This window comes from Rutidosis leptorrhynchoides, chromosome 9 (genome assembly GCF_046630445.1).
Source record: "Rutidosis leptorrhynchoides isolate AG116_Rl617_1_P2 chromosome 9, CSIRO_AGI_Rlap_v1, whole genome shotgun sequence".
Lineage (NCBI taxonomy): Eukaryota > Viridiplantae > Streptophyta > Magnoliopsida > Asterales > Asteraceae > Rutidosis > Rutidosis leptorrhynchoides.
This window is the reverse complement of record NC_092341.1, coordinates 298,046,224-298,064,173: the sequence shown is the minus strand read 5'-3', so window position 1 is coordinate 298,064,173 and position 17,950 is coordinate 298,046,224. Positions and strand designations below refer to the sequence as shown.

Sequence of the window (17,950 nt, the reverse complement as noted above, 5' to 3'; positions counted from 1 at the left end):
AACCAGAATTTTGCATTAGTGTGTCTTATCGAGTTTGTTAGGATGCATTAGTGAGTCTGGACTTCGACCGTGTTTTGCTTGAAAAATGATTGCTTAACAAATTTTGTTGGAAACTATATATTTTTAACATGTGAATATTATGTGATATATTAATCTCTTAACGCGTTTGATATTATGTGATAGATGTCTACCTCTAGAACAAGTCTCATTGACTCACCTAATAATAATGAAGAGTTAAATGTAAATTGGAATGATTCGTGGACTGATTCACAAGTTCCCGAAGAGGAACCGGAAGAAGAGTCGGAACCGGAAGAAGAATCAGAACCGGAAGAAGAATCGGAACCGGATGAAGAAATAGAACCGGTGGGGGAAATAATAAAACGGTTAAGTAAAAGAAAATCCTCAACCAACCGACCAAGGTTAATTATGGTCAATGGTGTTTCCGCCAAGGAAGCAAAATATTGGGAGGATTACCAATTCTCCGATGAATCGGATTCCGACGAGAATTCCGATGATGTTATAGAAATTACCCCAACTGAATTTAGAAAGGCAAAAGAAAATAATAAGGGAAAGGGCATAAAAATAGAGAAATCTAATTCCAACCCCGATGAACTTTATATGTATCGTCAACCCCCGAAGTCCTTAAGTTGTAACAATGACCCGGGAACCTCTAAACCACCAGGTTTTTCTAAACCAATGTGGATAACGACGGCTCGTATTAGGGGAAAATCATATATCCCTAGAAACTTGGCAAAACGAACCAAAACCGAAGAAGAAGAAACAAGCGAGTCGGAATAAGATAGTTGTATTCATGTGGTGTAATATATGTAATATAGTGTGCTTATGTTTTATGATATATGTAAAAATTGCTTGTATTAATAAGTATTATTTTTTATGAATCTAACTCTTGTCTATTTTACAGTATAAAAACGCAAAATGGATAGACAACCCAATATTTTAAGAGACCTACCTGGAGACATGATTGATGAAATCTTGTCTAGAGTCGGTCAGAATTCCTCGGCACAACTATTTAAGGCGAGATCAGTTTGTAAGACATTCGAAGAACGTTCCAAGAATGTCTTGGTTTATAAGAGACTTTCGTTTGAAAGATGGGGGATATCACATTGGGAAACCCATAAGTTACGATGTGTTTACTTTGACGCATATATTGCGGGGAACCCAAATGCTATTTTACGCAATGGGTTAAGAAATTATTTTGACTCAATATATCCGAATATTGGACTTCGTGATTTAGAAAAAGCGGCTAACATGCAACATAAAGAAGCATGTTATGCTTACGGATTAGTAATGTTCGCTTCTCACCAAAGTGAGAACAAGAACATCGGGCTACAACTATTAAACAAAACGTTCCCACAAGTGACGGAGTCGGTAATTGGGGTAAGAAATGAGGTTTTTAGATTGTTACGGGACTGTTGGACATTACGTAACCCTCGTCCCTTTGATGACGTTACAACACGCTGTCTTATCAACGGCCATAACGGTTATGTTGCACAAGACCAAGGATGGGAAGTAGTCCTAGTAAAACCAGAATGCATGACTTGTTTCTGGACGTATGAATTACGTGTCTTTATTGCCTTTGCTGAACGACTTGTGTACTAGCTAGAATTGTCTTCACAACTATCTTGTATCAAAGTTATTGTGTGCTATATTTCATGCTTTATGTAAAATAAGCGGTATTGTAAGTTTGTAAAATATTGTATAAAAGTTTGAACGCGAAATATTATTATAATCAGTTTTTCATATAGAATTGTAGTAGTTGAATTGTATATTAGCTACTAAGTATGAACTTAACGGGTAGGTACTACCCGAATTTAAACTTATAAAACGCTAATATGAAGAAAAAGCTTTTATAAATGAGTTCATATTATGCTACGAAATACTATTAACTACTCTTAATATTCTGTATGATTAACTTGTTCCATTTAACTATTTTGAAGGAAATGGCACCGACTACTCGACACACCGTGAATATGAATGAAGAGGAATTCCGTACTTTTCTAGCTTCAAACATAGCCGCAGTACAGGCTGCGCTACATACCAACAATAACCTTGGATCTAGCAGTACAGGAAATCGTGTAGGATGCACCTACAAAGAATTCGCTGCCTGCAAACCTTTGGAATTTGATGGAACCGAAGGACCGATCGGATTGAAACGGTGGACCGAGAAGGTTGAATCGGTGTTTGCCATAAGTAAGTGTACTGAAGAGGACAAAGTGAAGTACGCTACGCATACCTTCACAGGTTCTGCGTTAACATGGTGGAATACCTATCTAGAGCAAGTGGGACAAGATGATGCGTACGCACTACCGTGGTCAGCATTCAAGCACTTGATGAACGAGAAGTACCGTCCCAGAACCGAGGTCAATAAGCTCAAGACAGAACTTAGAGGGTTACGAACCCAAGGATTTGATATTACCACGTACGAAAGACGATTCACAGAATTGTGCCTATTGTGTTCGGGAGCATTCGAAGATGAGGAAGAGAAGATCGACGCGTTTATGAAAGGATTACCGGAAAGAATCCAAGAAGATATAAGTTCACACGAGCCCGCCTCCATACAACAGGCATGTAGAATGGCTCACAAACTAGTGAACCAGATTGAAGAAAGAATTAAAGAACAGACTGCTGAAGAGGCCAATGTGAAGCAAGTCAAAAGAAAGTGGGAGGAAAACGGTGATAAGAATCACCAATACAACAACAACAGCAATTACAACAATAATCGCAACAATTATCCCAACAATCGCAACATCAATCGCAACTACAACAAACGGGCCAACAACAACAACAACAACAACAACAACAACAACAACAACAGCAACTACAACAATCATCCCAACAACAATAATAACCGCAACAACAACAACAATCAGAAGCAACTATGCCAAAGGTGTGAAAAGAATCACTCGGGGTTCTGCACCAAATTTTGCAACAAGTGTAAAAGAAATGGTCATAGCGCGGCGAAGTGTGAGGTCTACGGACCAGGGGTTAATAGAACGAAAGGAACAAATGGTGTCAGAACGAGTAATGGCGGAGCAAGTAGTATCGGAGCAAGTTATGCCAATGTAGTTTGTTATAAATGTGGAAAATCGGGCCACATTATTAGAAATTGCCCGAACCAGGAGAACACGAATGGACAAGGCCGTGGAAGAGTTTTCAATATTAATGCGGCAGAGGCACAGGAAGACCCGGAGCTTGTTACGGGTACGTTTCTTATTGACAATAAATCTGCTTACGTTTTATTTGATTCGGGTGCGGATAGAAGCTATATGAGTAGAGATTTTTGTGCTAAATTAAGTTGTCCATTGACGCCTTTGGATAGTAAATTTTTACTCGAATTAGCAAATGGTAAATTAATTTCAGCAGATAATATATGTCGGAATCGAGAAATTAAACTGGTTAGCGAAACATTTAAGATTGATTTGATACCAGTAGAGTTAGGGAGTTTTGATGTGATAATTGGTATGGACTGGTTGAAAGAAGTGAAAGCAGAGATCGTTTGTTACAAAAATGCAATTCGCATTATACGAGAAAAAGGAAAACCCTTAATGGTGTACGGAGAAAAAGCCAACACGAAGCTACATCTTATTAGTAATTTGAAGGCACAAAAACTAATAAGAAAAGGTTGCTATGATGTTCTAGCACACGTCGAGAAAGTACAAACTGAAGAAAAGAGCATCAATGATGTTCCCATTGCAAAAGAATTTCCCGATGTATTTCCGAAAGAATTACCGGGATTACCCCCACATCGATCTGTTGAATTTCAAATAGATCTTGTACCAGGAACTGCACCAATAGCTCGTGCTCCTTACAGACTCGCACCCAGCGAGATGAAAGAACTGCAAAGCCAATTACAAGAACTTTTAGAGCGTGGTTTCATTCGACCAAGCACATCACCGTGGGGAGCTCCTGTTTTGTTTGTCAAGAAGAAAGATGGTACATTCAGGTTGTGTATCGACTACCGAGAGTTGAACAAACTTACCATCAAGAACCGCTACCCGCTACCGAGAATCGATGACTTATTTGATCAACTACAAGGCTCGTCTGTTTATTCAAAGATTGACTTACGTTCCGGGTATCATCAAATGCGGGTGAAAGAAGATGATATTCCAAAGACTGCTTTCAGAACACGTTACGGTCATTACGAGTTTATGGTCATGCCGTTTGGTTTAACTAATGCACCAGCTGTGTTCATGGACCTTATGAACCGAGTGTGTGGACCATACCTTGACAAGTTTGTCATTGTTTTCATTGATGACATACTTATTTACTCAAAGAATGACCAAGAACACGGTGAACATTTGAGAAAGGTGTTAGAAGTATTGAGGAAGGAAGAATTGTACGCTAAGTTTTCAAAGTGTGCATTTTGGTTGGAAGAAGTTCAATTCCTCGGTCACATAGTGAACAAAGAAGGTATTAAGGTGGATCCGGCAAAGATAGAAACTGTTGAAAAGTGGGAAACCCCGAAAACTCCGAAACACATACGCCAGTTTTTAGGACTAGCTGGTTACTACAGAAGGTTCATCCAAGACTTTTCCAGAATAGCAAAACCCTTGACTGCATTAACGCATAAAGGGAAGAAATTTGAATGGAATGATGAACAAGAGAAAGCGTTTCAGTTATTGAAGAAAAAGCTAACTACGGCACCTATATTGTCATTGCCTGAAGGGAATGATGATTTTGTGATTTATTGTGACGCATCAAAGCAAGGTCTCGGTTGTGTATTAATGCAACGAACGAAGGTGATTGCTTATGCGTCTAGACAATTGAAGATTCACGAACAAAATTATACGACGCATGATTTGGAATTAGGCGCAGTTGTTTTTGCATTAAAGACTTGGAGGCACTACTTATATGGGGTTAAAAGTATTATATATACCGACCACAAAAGTCTTCAACACATATTTAATCAGAAACAACTGAATATGAGGCAGCGTAGGTGGATTGAATTATTGAATGATTACGACTTTGAGATTCGTTACCACCCGGGAAAGGCAAATGTGGTAGCCGATGCCTTGAGCAGGAAGGACAGAGAACCCATTCGAGTAAAATCTATGAATATAATGATTCATAATAACCTTACTACTCAAATAAAGGAGGCGCAACAAGGAGTTTTAAAAGAGGGAAATTTAAAGGATGAAATACCCAAAGGATCGGAGAAGCATCTTAATATTCGGGAAGACGGAACCCGGTATAGGGCTGAAAGGATTTGGGTACCAAAATTTGGAGATATGAGAGAAATGGTACTTAGAGAAGCTCATAAAACCAGATACTCAATACATCCTGGAACGGGAAAGATGTACAAGGATCTCAAGAAACATTTTTGGTGGCCGGGTATGAAAGCCGATGTTGCTAAATACGTAGGAGAATGTTTGACGTGTTCTAAGGTCAAAGCTGAGCATCAGAAACCATCAGGTCTACTTCAACAACCCGAAATCCCGGAATGGAAATGGGAAAACATTACCATGGATTTCGTCACTAAATTGCCAAGGACTGCAAGTGGTTTTGATACTATTTGGGTAATAGTTGATCGTCTCACCAAATCAGCACACTTCCTACCAATAAGAGAAGATGACAAGATGGAGAAGTTAGCACGACTGTATTTGAAGGAAGTCGTCTCCAGACATGGAATACCAATCTCTATTATCTCTGATAGGGATGGCAGATTTATTTCAAGATTCTGGCAGACATTACAGCAAGCATTAGGAACTCGTCTAGACATGAGTACTGCCTATCATCCACAAACTGATGGGCAGAGCGAAAGGACGATACAAACGCTTGAAGACATGCTACGAGCATGTGTTATTGATTTCGGAAACAGTTGGGATCGACATCTACCGTTAGCAGAATTTTCCTACAACAACAGCTACCATTCAAGCATTGAGATGGCGCCGTTTGAAGCACTTTATGGTAGAAAGTGCAGGTCTCCGATTTGTTGGAGTGAAGTGGGGGATAGACAGATTACGGGTCCGGAGATTATACAAGAAACTGCCGAGAAGATCATCCAAATTCAACAACGGTTGTAAACCGCCCAAAGTCGACAAAAGAGCTACGCTGACATTAAAAGAAAAGATATAGAATTTGAAATTGGAGAGATGGTCATGCTTAAAGTTGCACCTTGGAAAGGCGTTGTTCGATTTGGTAAACGAGGGAAATTAAATCCAAGGTATATTGGACCATTCAAGATTATTGATCGTGTCGGACCAGTAGCTTACCGACTTGAGTTACCTCAACAACTCGCGGCTGTACATAACACTTTCCACGTCTCGAATTTGAAGAAATGTTTTGCTAAAGAAGATCTCACTATTCCGTTAGATGAAATCCAAATCAACGAAAAACTCCAATTCATCGAAGAACCCATCGAAATAATGGATCGTGAGGTTAAAAGACTTAAGCAAAACAAGATACCAATTGTTAAGGTTCGATGGAATGCTCGTAGAGGACCCGAGTTCACCTGGGAGCGTGAAGATCAGATGAAGAAGAAATACCCGCATCTATTTCCAGAAGATTCGTCAACACCTTCAACAGCTTAAAATTTCGGGACGAAATTTATTCAACGGGTAGGTACTGTAGTGACCCGAACTTTTCCATGTTTATATATATTAATTGAGATTGATGTTTACATGATTAAATGTTTCCAACATGTTAAGCAATCAAACTTGTTAAGACTTGATTAATTGAAATAGGTTTCATATAGACAATTGACCACCCAAGTTGACCGGTGATTCACGAACGTTAAAACTTGTAAAAACTATATGATGACATATATATGGTTATATATATAGTTAACATGATATTATGATAAGTAAACATATCATTAATTATATTAACAATGAACTACATATGTAAAAACAAGACTACTAACTTAATGATTTTGAAACGAGACATATATGTAACGATTATCGTTGTAACGACATTTAATGTATATATATCATATTAAGAGATATTCGTACATCATAATATCATGATAATATAATAATTTAAAATCTCTTTTGATATTATAAACATTGGGTTAACAACATTTAACAAGATCGTTAACCTAAAGGTTTCAAAACAACATTTACATGTAACGACTAACGATGACTTAACGACTCAGTTAAAATGTATATACATGTAGTGTTTTAATATGTATTCATACACTTTTGAAAGACTACAAGACACTTATCAAAATACTTCTACTTAACAAAAATGCTTACAATTACATCCTCGTTCAGTTTCATCAACAATTCTACTCGTATGCACCCGTATTCGTACTCGTACAATACACAGCTTTTAGATGTATGTACTATTGGTATATACACTCCAATGATCAGCTCTTAGCAGCCCATGTGAGTCACCTAACACATGTGGGAACCATCATTTGGCAACTAGCATGAAATATCTCATAAAATTACAAAAATATGAGTAATCATTCATGACTTATTTACATGAAAACAAAATAACATATCCTTTATATCTAATCCATACACCAACGACCAAAAACACCTATAAACACTTTCATTCTTCAATTTTCTTCATCTAATTGATCTCTCTCAAGTTCTATCTTCAAGTTCTAAGTGTTCTTCATAAATTCCAAAAGTTCTAGTTTCATAAAATCAAGAATACTTTCAAGTTTGCTAGCTCACTTCCAATCTTGTAAGGTGATCATCCAACCTCAAGAAATCTTTGTTTCTTACAGTAGGTTATCATTCTAATACAAGGTAATAATCATATTCAAACTTTGGTTCAATTTCTATAACTATAACAATCCTATTTCAAGTGATGATCTTACTTGAACTTGTTTTCGTGTCATGATTCTGCTTCAAGAACTTCGAGCCATCTAAGGATCCATTGAAGCTGGATCCATTTTTCTCTTTTCCAGTAGGTTTATCCAAGGAACTTAAGGTAGTAATGATGTTCATAACATCATTCGATTCATACATATAAAGCTATCTTATTCGAAGGTTTAAACTTGTAATCACTAGAACATAGTTTAGTAAATTCTAAACTTGTTCGCAAACAAAAGTTAATCCTTCTAACTTGACTTTTAAAATCAACTAAACACATGTTCTATATCTATATGATTTGCTAACTTAATGATTTAAAACCTGGAAACACGAAAAACACCGTAAAACCGGATTTACGTCGTCGTAGTAACACCGCGGGCTGTTTTGGGTTAGTTAATTAAAAACTATGATAAACTTTGATTTAAAAGTTGTTATTCTGAGAAAATTATTTTTATTATGAACATGAAACTATATCCAAAAATTATGGTTAAACTCAAAGTGGAAGTATGTTTTCTAAAATGGTCATCTAGACGTCGTTCTTTCGACTGAAATGACTACCTTTATAAAAACGACTTGTAACTTATTTTTCCTACTATAAACCTATACTTTTTCTGTTTAGATTCATAAAATTGAGTTCAATATGAAACCATAGCAATTTGATTCACTCAAAACGGATTTAAAATGAAGAAGTTATGGGTAAAACAAGATTGGATAATTTTTCTCATTTTAGCTACGTGAAAATTGGTAACAAATCTATTCCAACCATAACTTAATCAACTTGTATTGTATATTATGTAATCTTGAGATACCATAGACACGTATACAATGTTTCGACCTATCATGTCGACACATCTATATATATTTCGGAACAACCATAGACACTCTATATGTGAATGTTGGAGTTAGCTATACAGGGTTGAGGTTGATTCCAAAATATATATAGTTTGAGTTGTGATCAATACTGAGATACGTATACACTGGTTCGTGGATTGATTCAAGATAATATTTATCGATTTATTTCTGTACATCTAACTGTGGACAACTAGTTGTAGGTTACTAACGAGGACAGCTGACTTAATAAACTTAAAACATCAAAATATATTAAAAGTGTTGTAAATATATTTTGAACATACTTTGATATATATGTATATATTGTTATAGGTTCGTGAATCAACCAGTGGCCAAGTCTTACTTCCCGACGGAGTAAAAATCTGTGAAAGTGAGTTATAGTCCCACTTTTAAAATCTAATATTTTTGGGATGAGAATACATGCAGGTTTTATAAATGATTTACAAAATAGACACAAGTACGTGAAACTATATTCTATGGTTGAATTATCGAAATCGAATATGCCCCTTTTTATTAAGTCTGGTAATCTAAGAATTAGGGAACAGACACCCTAATTGACGCGAATCCTAAAGATAGATCTATTGGGCCTAACAAACCCCATCCAAAGTACCGGATGCTTTAGTACTTCGAAATTTATATCATATCCGAAGGGTGTCCCGGAATGATGGGGATATTCTTATATATGCATCTTGTTATTGTCGGTTACCAGGTGTTCACCATATGAATGATTTTTATCTCTATGTATGGGATGTGTATTGAAATATGAAATCTTGTGGTCTATTATTATGATTTGATATATATAGGTTAAACCTATAACTCACCAACATTTTTGTTGACGTTTTAAGCATGTTTATTCTCAGGTGATTATTAAGAACTTCCGCTGTCGCATACTTAAATAAGGACGAGATTTGGAGTCCATGCTTGTATGATATTGTGTAAAAACTGCATTCAAGAAACTTATTTTGTTGTAACATATTTGTATTGTAAACCATTATGTAATGGTCGTGTGTAAACAGGATATTTTAGATTATCATTATTTGATAATCTACGTAAAGCTTTTTAAACCTTTATTGATGAAATAAAGGTTATGGTTTGTTTTAAAATGAATGCAGTCTTTGAAAAACGTCTCATATAGAGGTCAAAACCTCGCAACGAAATCAATTAATATGGAACGTTTTTAATCAATAAGAACGGGACATTTCAACATGAAGATTACAAACATAAGTTTGAATCTTTATAACAAAATAACAAGATTAAAGTTAAAAGATATAGATCTACAAAGTAGGTGAAGATTCAAAGCTAGAAAGCTTGAATCTTCCATGTTCTTGAAGGATTCAAATCCAAGTTTGAATCTACAAGATGTAATCAAGATCAAAGCTAAAAAGCTTGATCCTTTAAATGATGATGATGATTTGTGAATGATGAAGGGAAGAAGAAGAAGAAAATCAAAAACTTACATGTTTTAGAGTGAGAAAGACTAGAGAGGAAATAAGAGAGTAAGTGTGTGTGAAATACAAATGAGAGCAAGTGTAAAATGGATGGAATAAGGCTTGTATTTATAGGTAAATGAGGTGATACATGGGGTATCAAAACCGTAGGAACATATGGAGGACAAGGGGGGCAAACTTTTACTTTTTGATTAATGGTTGTCTAAAGTTGGTGCTTATGTTAGGATCACATGCAACATTAAGGATAATACTTGACAAAAATGCTAGCATGTTCCCTCTAATAAATGGGCATTTGTCTTACATATTAATGGGTCACTAGTTACTTATAATTGGGCTAATTAAATGGTCCACTAACTAGTGTAGGGTGGGCTAAAGTCCAACAAGGTAGAAAGTCCAACAAGACTAACTAGTAAGCATAAGTAAATTACTAAGCGTAATTAAGCATCCAATAACCCAAGTAATTATTATTATAAAATAACAATTAATATTTCGTATTCATAATATTCCGATTACGACAAAAGTTAAACGTGTACGCAGTACGCAGTTTGTTCGAAACGTCAAGTGACACTAACGGTCATAAAGGCATCCGGTGATCAAGTTAAGTAACCTACGTACTTAAAGGCACGTTTTAACATATAAATGAAAGTAATCCACGTGTAGTAAGATTCCAGAGTATAAAATAGCACATTAAGCTCAGATACGTAGTTTCGCGTAAGCACAAAGCACAAAAGCAAGTCGAAAAAGCCGGGTCGTTACATATGGACTGGTGGGTGCGAATAATAGTATATGGATCCATAGGGCTTGACATCCCCATCCGAGCTTGAGCGCTAGCCATTTAACGGACGTGTGTTATTTGAGTTTAGGACACGTTGGTTTGTGTGTATTAAAACGAATGGGGTATTTATCATTATAACGTTAAAGCTTAGTTACCAGGGTGCTCTGTTATGTAGAATCTATTGATAAACATTTCTGGATGAAACAACTAAAATCTTGTGATCCACCTTTATGTACAGATTATGCAAAACATTAAAATTATGAACTCACCAACCTTTGTGTTGACACTTGTTAGCATGTTTATTCTCAGGTTCCCTAGAAGTCTTTCGCTGTTTGCTTATATGTTAGACAAGCTATTTGCATGGAGTCTTACATGGTATATTTATCAAGGAAACGTTGCATTCACCAAATCATCACCATGTATCTTATTTTGACTGCATTGTCAACGGAAGTACTATTGTAAACTATTATTTACGGTGATTGTCTATATGTAGAAATCATCAGATGTCGAAAACCTTTGATTTAAATATTCATTTATGGTGTGCCTTTTCAAAAGAATGCAATGTTTACAAAACGTATCATATAGAGGTCAAATACCTCGCAATGAAATCGATGAATGACGTGTTCGTCCATATGGATTTGGAGCGATCGTCACACGCGCCCCGCCTTGTGTGGTAAAAAAACTTGAGTGTGTAAGACGTTCTTTTTTTTTGGGTGGGTCGGGATCAAAATCTAAAATTTCGTGGGTAAAATGGGAGGAAACCCTTCTTCCTTTCGAGAAAGGAGGGTTAAATTTCGGTACATTAAAGGGTAAAAACTTAACCTTGATCGGCAAGTGATGGTGGCGGTTTAAATCCGAAACCTCCTCCTTGTGGGTCAAGGTTATCTCGAGCATATATGGGTCCTCGGGAGGGCTTTCTAATCATTGTGATAATCATGTTGCTACACCTTATACCTCAGTGTGGACTAATATCATAAAAGCAGGGAAACACATTGATGCACTTGGCATTGCTTTTTCGAGTTCTTTTGTCAGGAACATTGGTGACGGGCAATCAACATCATTTTGGAACGATCTCTGGCTTGGTAACGTGGCTCTAAAAGACAGGTTTAAGCAACTTGCTTACTTGGACACTGACTTGAAGGCTACTGTTGGGTCAAGGATCGTACAAAGTGGGTCTGGATGCCGTGGGTAATTTGTGTTGGGTTCGGGAGCCGTCAGGTAGGGCACTTGGCGAACTTGAGGAGCTACAGGGGCTGCTGAATTCGATGGTTTTAAATACAGATAAGGTCGATTCTTGGAGCTGGGCATTAAGTAGTAACGGTTGCTTCAACTGCAAATCTCTGTCAGGTCTTATCGATTCGAAGCTCCTGAATAATACTTCTGTTTTGGCGGGCACTATGCGAAACAATTTAGTCCCCAAAAAAGTGGAGGTATTTATTTGGCGAGCTAGAAAAGGTAGGATCCCGGCATTGGCGGAATTGGACAAAAGGGGTGTTGACCTACATTCGGTACGTTGACCACTTTGTGATAATGATATCGAAGGCATCAATCACTGCCTTCTAAATTGCGACAAGGTGTGGGAAATATGGTTGAGAGTCTTTGATTGTAGGGTGTCACACGACCCGCAGTTGTGGGTTTAAATGACATACTAGAAGGTAACTTGGGTAGCTTCGGATCGAATCAGGGTAAAGATATTTGGCAAGCGGCTCTCTGGACAAGTGTGTACTTAATCTGGAAGAATCGAAATGAGAAAGTCTTCAAAAACAAATGTTGGAGTGCGCTGGTCGCTTTAAGTGAGATTCAAGTAAAAGGATTTGAGTGGATTGCTAAACGGTGCAAAAGAAAAGTTATCTACTGGCATAGCTGGTTTCATAACCCATATTCTCTAACCGTTTAGCAATCGTGTAATCTTGTATATATGTAATTAATGGTGTTGACTTGACACCTTTGCTCATTGTATTGTAACTGTGAGACTTGGTAGTATGCTCTGTTTAAGCGCTACCTTTGAGATATTAATACTAATATTTGATTGCCTTAAAAAAAAAAAAAAAAAAAAAAAAAAAAAAAAAAAAAAAAAAACGCTTTAAAACCACAACTGATTCAATCAAATAATTGATCTTTGACTGGTAGTAAAAAGTCAAACTAGACTTGAAATTAATTCATGAAACTTAGCAGAAACAATCTTCCAACGCTTTTAAATTTGAAAATGCCTTTAATTTGATATATGAACGTATAGATTTGGTTGTGGGTCTCTATCGATTGACATTTTGTGAATAAGTCAAAAAAAAAAAAAAAATATAAATAAATAAATAAATCATAAGGCTAGGTTCAACAAGTGATGGTTCAAAATTAAGCTTTTTTTCGTTTGAACTTAGTTAGGTTCTAACATGGTCGTGTTCGAACCATCTTCGAACCTAGTGCACAGAATCATAGTTGTATTTTATCGGTTTACAAAGTTTTTCGACCAGTGCACTAGGTTCGAACATTATTCTGTTCGAGCTATGTTCGAACCTAGTGTATATTTACAATTTTTATGAAAAAGTGTATTTTGTTTTTAACACTTTGAAAAAAAAGTGTATATTGAAAATTTTCTCAAAATTAAAGTAATAATAATAACCAACTGACTGTTCTTAGTGTAGGATTCTTACATATGTATAATTTGTGTGGATTCTACGATTTCAATATGTTAATATGCTATTGCGGGTTAATATGCTATTGTGGATTCTACGATTTCAATATGTTAATTTGAACGTGTGAATTGCCTTAAAAATTTGATTATGATATCGGTGACGATGTTGTTAACTTGTTAACTAACTAGAAAAATATTTGACCGCGCGTTGCGGCGGTTTTGTTGGTTACATTCGGGTATGCATTGTTTAATACCTTATCTGAAAATTGTTTTGTGTATGGACATAACTTATATATTATTGATTATATAACTGGTTATGCATAACTACTGAGTATATAAGTACAGCTTATTACATATGACAACTACTACTTACTACTTACTACTTACGACATACTTACTACTATTATATATATTTGGATATACATTGTTTGATACCTAATATATCTAATGGCCCGCGCGTTGCGTTCAGTGGAACATTTTAACGTATTTTAAGAAATTAATGTTGACTGAGAAGTGAGTAAAATATTGCGAAAAATGGGAGAAAAGAAATCGAACTAGAATCTTTTCCCTTACAAACTCAATAACTTACCACTTTCTCTAGTCATCCACTTGATATAATTAGTTGAGTTAGTTTATTATATATATATTATACATAATTGTATAATATAAAACGCTCCATTTTGAATATAATTGGTTGCATATTGTTCTTAAAATTATTTCGAGTTTAACAGTGATGACGGATAAATCTAACTCGCATCAAATAAAAATATAAATCCCGTTAAAAAATTGGGTGGTTTTATTTAATAATTATTATATTAAATTGAAAAGTTATATTTTAACCCTCGAAGTATCTAAACATTTTCAACATTTACCCCTAAATAATTACATGTTGCACCCTTAAAGTATTTGATATTTTGCTCAAACTTTCCTTGGTTAAAACACAAATTTCTATCAAATGAAGCCACCAAATTTTTTGTAATTATTAGTTGGTCAAAGCACAAATTCTATCAAATGAAGCGACCATATTCTTTCTAATTTTTAGTAGATATGTTAATAATAATATGTTAATGTTAATTAGCGGTCATGCATGTTCCTTGTGAGTATATGATGACTAGATCATGTTAACATGGTGTTAATGATCGACCTGTCTCAAACTCGACGACAAAAACTTTATTCTTGACTTTGGGAAACAGACTCGAAGTTTTTGATCCATTAGTTATTATGTACGTTTTTAAAGACTTCGAAAACCAAACAAAGGGGTATATGCGATTGCCGACAATTCTACATTAACTACTTATCCTACGTATCATATATATATATATATATATATATATATATATATATATATATATATATATATATATATATATATATATATATATATATATATATGCGTTTAGTGTAACAATATCTGAAGAAATAAGGCTGACAATAAATGATCTCATGACGTATATGGTATATGTACAACCTATGTATCCCTTTCAACAAACACTGAACATAAATGGTCTTTCATTGTTGGTTGTACGAGCACGTTTTGTAATTTTAATAGATATCTTCTGCGTGCTTTGATATTTGCAATTGTGTGTTCTTCATTAATTAATGGATTCATATCATGGCGTATGTAGTCAAGAATCAAGATGTATTCTAACAACTCGTTAAGCCGTCCTACATCGGATTGTGAAAAGAAACTTAAATTTCTTATAGACTTAAAAGTAGTGGTTGAGTAGTATATATTATGTCATGATTTCTCCCTTCGTTCTACGAACCCTTGTTTTTTTTTTTTTTTTTTTTTTTGAAAGGCAAACAAAAGATTCTATTAATGAAGGTAGCGCCCAAAGGCGAAAAAACTACCAAGTTCTCACAATACAATAAGGTACCAAGATGGCAACAAAGAAATATATACTAGAACGATTCACAACGAGATCATAACTCACGAAACACAACTATGTAAATAAAGTACAAGGATTATGTAGCCAAATGTTCCAATCGAAATGTTTGTCTTTGCATCTTCTCGACACCCACTCGAAACTCTTAACTTGTATTTCGCAAACCGCAACTGGAACACTCCAATCTTTCTTTTTGAAAACCTTTTCGTTACGGAATTTCCACACAAGATAGATACATGTCCACAATACCGCTTGCCAAACTTGATTACCCAAACCCGAATTGTTTTGCCCCGAATTACTACCAAGTAGAGATGATAATACCGAATTTGGGGGACGCGGTAAGCTCCACCAATCAAAAATTCTATTCCAAACATTGCATACTTTTTCACATGATAATAGATAGTGACTAATACTTTCGATGTCATTGTCACAATTTGGACAACGGACCGAATGTAGATCGACACCTCTTTTATCCAACTCAACAAGAATCGGAATTCGCCGTTTTAAAACCCTCCAAACAAACACATCAACCTTTTTGGGCACAAGGTTGTTGCGAATGGTACCCAACGAGGAAGAGTTGCTTGTACGAAGGATCTTTTCATCAATAAGTTTCGAGAGACCACTTGTTGAAAACACACCTTTAGGATCCAAACCGAACGTCCAAGAATCTGCAGCACCATGGTTGAATGAGATCGGTTGCAGCAAACCAGAAAGTTCCTCCAGTTCACCGCTAGATCTGCCTGATGGTGGCCTGTTCCAACACCCAGCAAAAGTCGAAACAGCCCCCTGATGAGAAAATCTCGAGCCCACCATTGCGTACAGATCACGATCAAGATGAAATAGTCTTTTGAACCTGTCTTTCAATGTGAAATTCCCAACCCAATAATCATTCCAGAAAGATGTTGATAAACCATTCCCTATTTTTCGAATGAAAGAAGAGGGAAAATGTATACCAAGACCATCTAGAGATTGCCCCGTTTTGATTATGTTAGTCCACACCGATGAATAAGGAAAAGCATTAACATCAAAATTATGAGATAAACCCCCCGATGACCCAAAAATGCTTGAGATAACTTTGACCCACAAAGAGTTAGTTTCGGTTTTAAACCTCCACCACCACTTGCCGATCAAAGCTAAATATTTACTTTTTAAAGAGCCCAAATTTAACCCTCCTTTTTCAAAAGGTAAAAGAGTATCGTCCCATTTAACCCAAGAAATTTTAGAATTAGTACCCGACCCGCCCCAAAAAAATTACTCCTTACACACTCAAGTTTTTTTTACCACACATGGCGGAGCACGGAAGAGCGAGAAGATACGAACCCTTGTTGATTCTGAACTTCGTTCGCGAAGGCACCAGCTTATGAGATGCGATTGTAGTTTCATCTGGTATTGGAGTCACTCATATGCATTCAAACACAAATTCTAGTGTTTACATTTATATTTTTAACTGAACCACTTTATTTATATAATTCAACACATATATCAAAGGACTAAAGGAGTAACATATTAATATTAATAGGTATTTGGTTTGTCGTGCCTTACGCTGTCATCTTTTTAAATTATAAAAATAACAAAAAAACAAAAAAAATTAACAAAATTCACTGTGAGGACTCGAACCCGGGACCCAGGACCATCAGGTAACAATATAAGGCGTCAAACCACCCTGCCACTAAGACACTTTTTTATATGGTTAGAACTAATGGTATTTATCTACTCAAGATGTGATGACCCGTCCAAATCCCTTTGGACGAATACATCATTCATTGATTTCATAGTGAGGTTTTGACCTCTATATGATACGTTTTGTAAACATTGCATTCTTTTAAAAAGGCACACCATAAATGAATATCTAATTCCAAGGTCTTTGACATCTGATGATTTCTACATATATACAATCACCGTAAATAATAGTTTACAATACTACATCCGTTGACAATGCAGTCAAAATAAGATACATGGTGATGATTTTGTTGAATGCAAGATTTTCTCGAATAAAGCATGTATGACTCCATGCACATAGATTGTATAACGTATAAGTAAACAGCGGAAGACTTCTAGAAACCTGAGAATAAACATACTTAAAAGTGTCAACACAAAGGTTGGTTAGTTCATAGTTTAAATGTCGCGCATAATCTGTATATAAAGGTGGATCACAAGATTTCAGTTGTTTCATCCAGAAACGTTTATCAAAATATTCTACAAGATTGAGCACCCTGGTAACTAAACTTTAATGTATATATAATAAGTACCCCTGTTTTAACATACATGCAACTGATAATGCTAAAAACGAACATATATTTCATAGCATTATTCCTCAAGAACGACAAGCTTTTAGTTGCAATTGTTCTATTTACAAGTGATATTCGTTTAAATAATAAAAGGTGAAAACAAAAGACAGATTCGACGAATTGAAGACGCAAACGACCAAAAAGCTCAAAAGTACAAAATACAATCAAAGAGGTTCCAATTATTGATAAGAAACGTCTCGAAATTACAAGAGTACAAGATTCAAAACACAAAGTACAAAATATAAAATTGTACGCAAGGACGTTCGAAAATCCGGAACCGGGACCAGAGTC

At 35.7% G+C, this 17,950-nt stretch overlaps 2 protein-coding genes across 2 annotated transcripts; one reads left to right on the top strand and one right to left on the bottom strand.

Moving 5' to 3' along the window:
* Nucleotides 1–12,121: 12,121 nt before the first annotated feature.
* LOC139868897 (uncharacterized) lies at nucleotides 12,122–15,357 on the top strand. Its single transcript, XM_071857235.1, has 3 exons — nucleotides 12,122–12,364; nucleotides 12,466–12,689; nucleotides 15,285–15,357. The coding sequence occupies exons 1-3, from the start codon at nucleotides 12,122–12,124 to the stop codon at nucleotides 15,355–15,357; spliced, it is 540 nt and encodes a 179-aa protein (XP_071713336.1).
* Nucleotides 15,358–15,428: 71 nt separating this feature from the next.
* Nucleotides 15,429–16,184, bottom strand: LOC139868896 (uncharacterized). The gene has a single exon (XM_071857233.1). It carries the CDS (start codon nucleotides 16,182–16,184, stop codon nucleotides 15,429–15,431), a length of 756 nt encoding a protein of 251 aa, XP_071713334.1.
* Nucleotides 16,185–17,950: the final 1,766 nt, after the last annotated feature.

Bases quoted from the DNA above. Each gene is read 5' to 3' on its own strand.
- LOC139868897 (XM_071857235.1), top strand. From the start codon at position 12,122: ATGGTTTTAAATACAGATAAGGTCGATTCTTGGAGCTGGGCATTAAGT. The intron at 12,365-12,465 runs GTACGTTGACCA...CTTTGATTGTAG, and splicing joins GGGGTGTTGACCTACATTCG to GGTGTCACACGACCCGCAGT. The intron at 12,690-15,284 runs GTGCAAAAGAAA...TTTTTTTGAAAG, and splicing joins TTTGAGTGGATTGCTAAACG to GCAAACAAAAGATTCTATTA.
- LOC139868896 (XM_071857233.1), bottom strand. From the start codon at position 16,184: ATGGTGGGCTCGAGATTTTCTCATCAGGGGGCTGTTTCGACTTTTGCT.